Raw genomic sequence first — 5996 nt, 5'->3', positions numbered from 1 at the left:
AATGGATCAGATCCAGTATTACAGTGAGTTATGGGCACAACAAACTAAGACATAATCTGCTATACAATACAGAGTTCCATTGAAAAAAGAGAGTGAGAGAAAGAGAGATTAACAGAATATAGAAAAAGAAAGAGGCAGACAGGTAGAAGTGACTATTGAACATTTATAAGTGGAATGTGCTGTGGTTTTCACCAATAGAAGGCTTTGCCCAAAAAGCCTGTCACTGAACTAAACCATCCACCACCCTCTCCTACCATACCACTCCTTTCTATTGCCTAAAAAGTGAGACAAGAATATAATAGAACACTCAAAAGATTATTCATTTACTCTATCATCATCTAATTTATCCTCATCTTCAGGCAGATATTCAGGTAACTAAAAATGAATATCAAAGACATTAGCTAGTATGTGACACAACTACTTACTCTGACTGGATGTTTGTTTTCTTTCTCATCTTGTATATGAGCTTGAGGACTAGGTCCAAAGGACAATAATACCTACAGTATAATAATGACACAGTGCTATATAACTAAACATCTACCTCTTCTCCTAGTTCATTCTTGACAACTTGCTGAGCTGTTAATATACTAGTAGCATTGATAGCACTGCACAACAACTAAGGATATTATTAACACAAACTATAATGCCACTCATTATAAGTTAATATACCTCTGGCTTGAGGTCACTACGTAGCCTCACTGTACATCTCTGTCTACTGAGATCAACAGTAAAACTAATGACACCTTTGACTGTCAATAGTTGTTCCTCAACTAATGATCGCATTTCCTATGAGACAAGTACAGCATTAACTTACAATAAGACACTAATTTAAAATACAGTTATAATACAACAAGGCTGACTATACAATACCATCAATATATCGCAATATAATATAGCAACAATGAACAATATCAGATATGCATATTTCAGATGTCTGATATAACTATCAGATGTACATGTACACACACACACACACACACACACACACACACACACACACACACACCACACACACACACACACACACACACACACACACACACACACACACACACACACACACATACACACATGGGAGGATAAATATTTGTATTGGAGAACAACTGAATAAACAACACACAGTGTAAAATGAGACAAGATAGAATCATGACTCCATACCGAAGTGCATACCTGATCACCATTCCAGTCACTTGTAAACACTATTGTTCTTGCTTTTCTGTTAGATGCTCCCAAAAATGTATTCCCTCTTGATCGAGTATGAGTCAAGGGCCTAAAAAGATTTTAATATTGGATAAAGGGGTGGAGTTTGATTACTAGCCATAGCTCTGCTGGAGGAATTAAGTAATGATGTACACTCTCTGCTAGTTGGATTATTTTGGGATCATAATCTGATCTAAAAACAATTCATAAATGAATACAAAATGAAGACACACAATCCAAAACATGACCTTCCCATGATATTTCTTAAACTGATAACCAATCCAACTTCACTCTTCATAAATGGACGATTTGAAGGAGACTCAGCCAAATAATGGAGTGCCTGTCAAACAAGTGTCTCTGCATAACATGTAGCATTGTACATACTTCTAGTGATGTAGCAACAACCTCAGGATTACTGTTATCCAAGAATAGAACCAGTCTGGTAAACAACCACGATCCTATCAGAATAGTAGTTATCAAATAATTACACGAGGCAGCAAAATTAAATACTAATGATATATGGCAATAGCTCCTAATGTTATATGGAGTATGAGTTAATGAAAAATACTGACAGAGCCACACCTACAATCATGTATTTTCATGAGCCACACATTTATCTGTCTTTGTTTTCCACTCTACTATTAGCACCTCAAAATTAACAGATAATTTATTAATGTGATACTCATGCTCTGAAGGATAAGGTCACCCCTTGATTGATGTAGTGATAATATATGATACTCAAGTATTAATCAGCTGTAAGGTTGTTAGTTATCATTAAGGGTGTTAAATGAATGAAACGAGACCAAACACATAATTTTGTCTCTTAAACTCCCTGACATTTGGGTAGAAAGAGAGTCTGGTCAACTGACTTAAATATTATTCAAGTTCTGGATTCAGGAATATACAAACTGACTCTATTTTGCCCAAATGTCAGGGAATCTAGGGATGCGAGTTGTTAGACTCAGAGATGGACACAAACTCTAAAACTCTACTCGAACTATGGTTGCTCTGTTTTGAGGGTCAGCCGCTAAATCACGTAACTCTCTAACAACTTTAAGATTGTCCATTGTAAAGGGATAGCAGTGATAGGTGCCAGATTAGTAGACGTCCTCTTGTAAAAAATAGAGATTGTGGATTTCTAAAACACCTACAAAAAGTAGACTCTTGGTAACAGACCCTAATTAGTGCCCAGTAGTCAAAATAAATGATATAGAAATTAGTCTAATTTGGTCTTAGACAAATCAAAAACATTGTTATTGATAATATTCCTATAATTTACCTGTTATATGAACTCTTTCACAGGAATGGACGCTATCTACAACTACTGATTCAATTAAAGTTGGCTGATAGTGCTTCAGGATCACGTGACTAAGTTTTGTCGAGTAAGCTTCAAAATACTGCAATTTGATTGGCTCGTTTTTCTACATTTGAAGGGGAGTGTTCGATTTTAATAGTGTAAGTTTTAAAGCATTCTTACTGTTGATTACTATCCTGTTGTACTGCAGATATTAAAATATCAACTAAATAAGACCCTCTGTAATGATGTCACAAGTATTGCATCATAGACCAATGGTATGTTAATGTATGTAAATATAACAATTCCGGATTGATTTTATCTAGGTATATGGATCCAATCGTAGTGTAGTACGTATGATTGCAACCAGACTACCTATTGATACTGGACAACGAGTGTACATACAAGTATGTTAACACCTTTTATAACCTTCTATGACAACAAGTGATAATATTTCACTTGTTAGTTACCTCATGGGACGGGGTCACATCCTTCATCTCCTCTTAATTCTATTGGGAGGGATTTTAGATCTGACGTCAGAGGACGGAACCCTGGCTACATTGATAAGGGATCCAGGATTAGTATTCAGTAAGGTGACACAACGATTTCGTTTGGGGCCTATTGTCGAGGAAACAAGTGGAAGAAAAATGAACACAAAGAGTGAAGGTGGAAAGTTAAAGGTAAGTAAGAGAGGAAAAAAATGTTATGATGATTTTAACTTTCATAGAGGCTACACAAGAGAGAATTGTATCATTAGAAAGCAGAGCTAGCTCGACTGAAATCTCAAATAGCTCAATATACTTTAACTCAAATGGAAGACAATGAAGGTACACATATTTTAACCCTTTCATCTCTATGCTATGGACAATGTACAGTTCTTCTTCACCCCCCTCCTCCCCCCTCCTCCTCCTCCCCCTCCACTCCCTCAATCCACATCTGTAAGTCACAGTGATTTTACTACACACTATTATTAATGAATTGTTTTAATTTAGGCAGAATTAGTTGGGGCTACTTCATCAATTGATTCCCTGCTGCACCAAGTACAAGTACACCTTATCAATCAAACATGTCCAATGTTCTTCAACAAATCGGGAGTGTCAAGTTGAGAACATTAGACATGGAAAAGTAAGGGAAAAAAACTTTAATATTGTTGTCATTATCTCTCTGTGTAGGTCTCCAGGTGGTACTCCAGTACGTCCTAAAGTACACAGACAACAAGAGCCTTCTATGGAGGACCCTGCTGCCGTTATTGCTCATGCACTAAGAAAGAAATTCTCTCATAAAAATTTTCAAGATTCACCAGGTCTGTTCTCTATTATGTTTGTAGTGTATTAATTGACATTTATGATGATGATATGAGATGATATCAATACTTCGTTCTTTCAGACAAAGAAAATCTCGATCGTTCAGAGAGCTCATTTAATGAATTTAATAGCCCTGGTCCATCAACTAAATTGGTAAGTTTACAATGTGTACTATTAATTTTATTGATATCAAAAAAACTATATTTTATAGTTTGATTGATGACAATCACAAAAAACATCATTTCATAATACACACATCAGTATAAAAATCAAAAAACAATTCAAATAATAAATTATTATTCATATAACGTTATGTATTATATAATGTACCATTGTAGTGAATTTGCTCTATTGCAAAATGTTAACACCTAACTAACTAACTATACATAATATCTTTACACAAACAACTAAGCAATATTTAATATATTTCTTATTTTCTTTTTCTGTATTAGCAAGCCTACTTTAGTTCCTGAAGATTGTTTAGTTGGTAACATTATCAGACTGACTTACAGGTACCTGTTTTTGCCATCTATGCAGTAGAGGACTTTCTGGTAAGGTCCTGTTTTTGTTGGTACATGTGGAGGTTTTTTAGAGGTCGGTGGTGTGAGGTGGTTTCTTAGGTTGTGTTAATTCTTGAGTAGGACTTGAAGGAGGAGTATGTGCTGTATATAGCTGTTGAGATGTGTTGTATTGTTTCTTCTCATTAGGCAATGATAATTTGGACGGAGTGAAGGTTGTTTGGAAAGACACTGGAGTTGGGTTGATGGGTAATGTTCTCCCTGGTATTCGAAACATTTGTGCTATATCATCATAAGTTTCTTCTATATCTATGGGTAGTAGTTAGTAGAAGTAAATGTTAAATATTCATCAATATCATCATCACTATTAGAGTCTACATCTTGTGGAGGGTACTTTAGGTTTTCTGAAACTGGCAGTGGAGGACTGCATTGTTTGCTGTTTTTTAGTTTGGGAAGGAGAAGCAACGGTTTCCTGTTTTTGTTCCGTTGTCCCACATGGGTTTTTGATGGGTATTGGTGGTGGTTGTGGGTCTGTTCTTTACTTTTCATAAATAGATGATTCTGTATGTTGTGGTTTAGGCACAGGTAGAGGAGGAGGTTGAGGTTTCGATTTAGAGACACCCCTTTGATTATGACCTCCGGGAAGGAGGGAGACTCTGTTGTTTTTCCTTGTGTCTTCATTTAAATGTGGACCTTCCCAACTATCTTTGATATGGTGAGACTAACGTTTGATTATGACCTTCAGGAAGGGAAGAGAGACTCCGCTGTTTTTTCCTTTTCCTTCATTTAATGTGGACCTTCCCAACTATGCTTCTGATATGGTGTTTGCTGACTTAAGTCTTTTTGTGGTTTAGGACCTGGTTAGAGGAGGTTGAGATGATTAAATTTAGAGACATTCCTTTGAGCTTCAGGAAGGGAAGGAGACTCTGCTGTCTTTCTTGTGCTATCATTTAAATCTGGACTCCCCAACTATGCTTTTGATATGGTGAGGCTACCATTTGATTATGAGCTGTCAGGAAGGGAGGGAGACTCTGCTGTTTTCCTTGTGCCTTCATTTAAATGTGGACCTTCCAAGTTGCCTTTGATACGGTGAGGCTACCGTTTGATTATGACCTCCGGGAAGTGTGGGAGACTCTGCTGTTTTCCTTTCACTTCATTTAAATGTGGACCTTCCCAACTATGCTTCTGATATGGGTTTGCTGACTTAAGTCTTTTTGCGGTTTAGGACCAGGTAGAGGAGGTTGAGATGATTTTAAATTTAGGAGACATTCCTTTGATTATGACTACTAGGAGAAGAGGGAGACTCTGTTGTTTTCCTTGTGCCTTCATTTAAATGTTGACCTTCCCAACTATGCTTTTGATACGGTAATAACCCTTGATTGTGTGCTGACTTGTTTTCATGTTTAGACTTTGAAGGAAGAGCTGGCAGAGGTCGTGGAGCTCTTTCTACTTCATCTGTATGTTCTGATGATTCTGATGTATTACTTTTACGGTCTCTAGGGACTATGGTCAAGTGTTGGTGATTGCTGCTGATTGTGACCTTCAGGATGGGGAAGAGCCTGTGACCTTGCATATAAAACAGAATTCTCCACTTTTGATTGTAGTTGTGAAAAATCATGACGACTGTATGTCACTGGAGTTGGTACTGGCTCAAACTTTTCTAACTTTTCTAACTGGTTT

At 36.8% G+C, this 5996-nt stretch overlaps 1 protein-coding gene across 1 annotated transcript; it reads right to left on the bottom strand.

Moving 5' to 3' along the window:
- Positions 1–425: 425 nt before the first annotated feature.
- On the bottom strand, positions 426–2267 carry LOC121392018 (armadillo repeat-containing protein 1-like; the record flags this gene model as incomplete). Its single annotated transcript, XM_041523427.1, is given in 8 exon segments — positions 426–497; positions 542–616; positions 670–786; positions 1171–1270; positions 1449–1540; positions 1585–1640; positions 1643–1658; positions 2193–2267. Coding segments are annotated over 8 exon segments (603 nt in total), but the record flags the coding sequence as incomplete, so codon positions are not given.
- Positions 2268–5996: the final 3729 nt, after the last annotated feature.

The sequence above is a fragment of the Gigantopelta aegis genome, unplaced genomic scaffold (assembly GCF_016097555.1).
Source record: "Gigantopelta aegis isolate Gae_Host unplaced genomic scaffold, Gae_host_genome ctg3264_pilon_pilon:::debris, whole genome shotgun sequence".
Classification (NCBI taxonomy): domain Eukaryota; kingdom Metazoa; phylum Mollusca; class Gastropoda; order Neomphalida; family Peltospiridae; genus Gigantopelta; species Gigantopelta aegis.
This window is presented reverse-complemented; position numbering and strand designations above follow the sequence as displayed.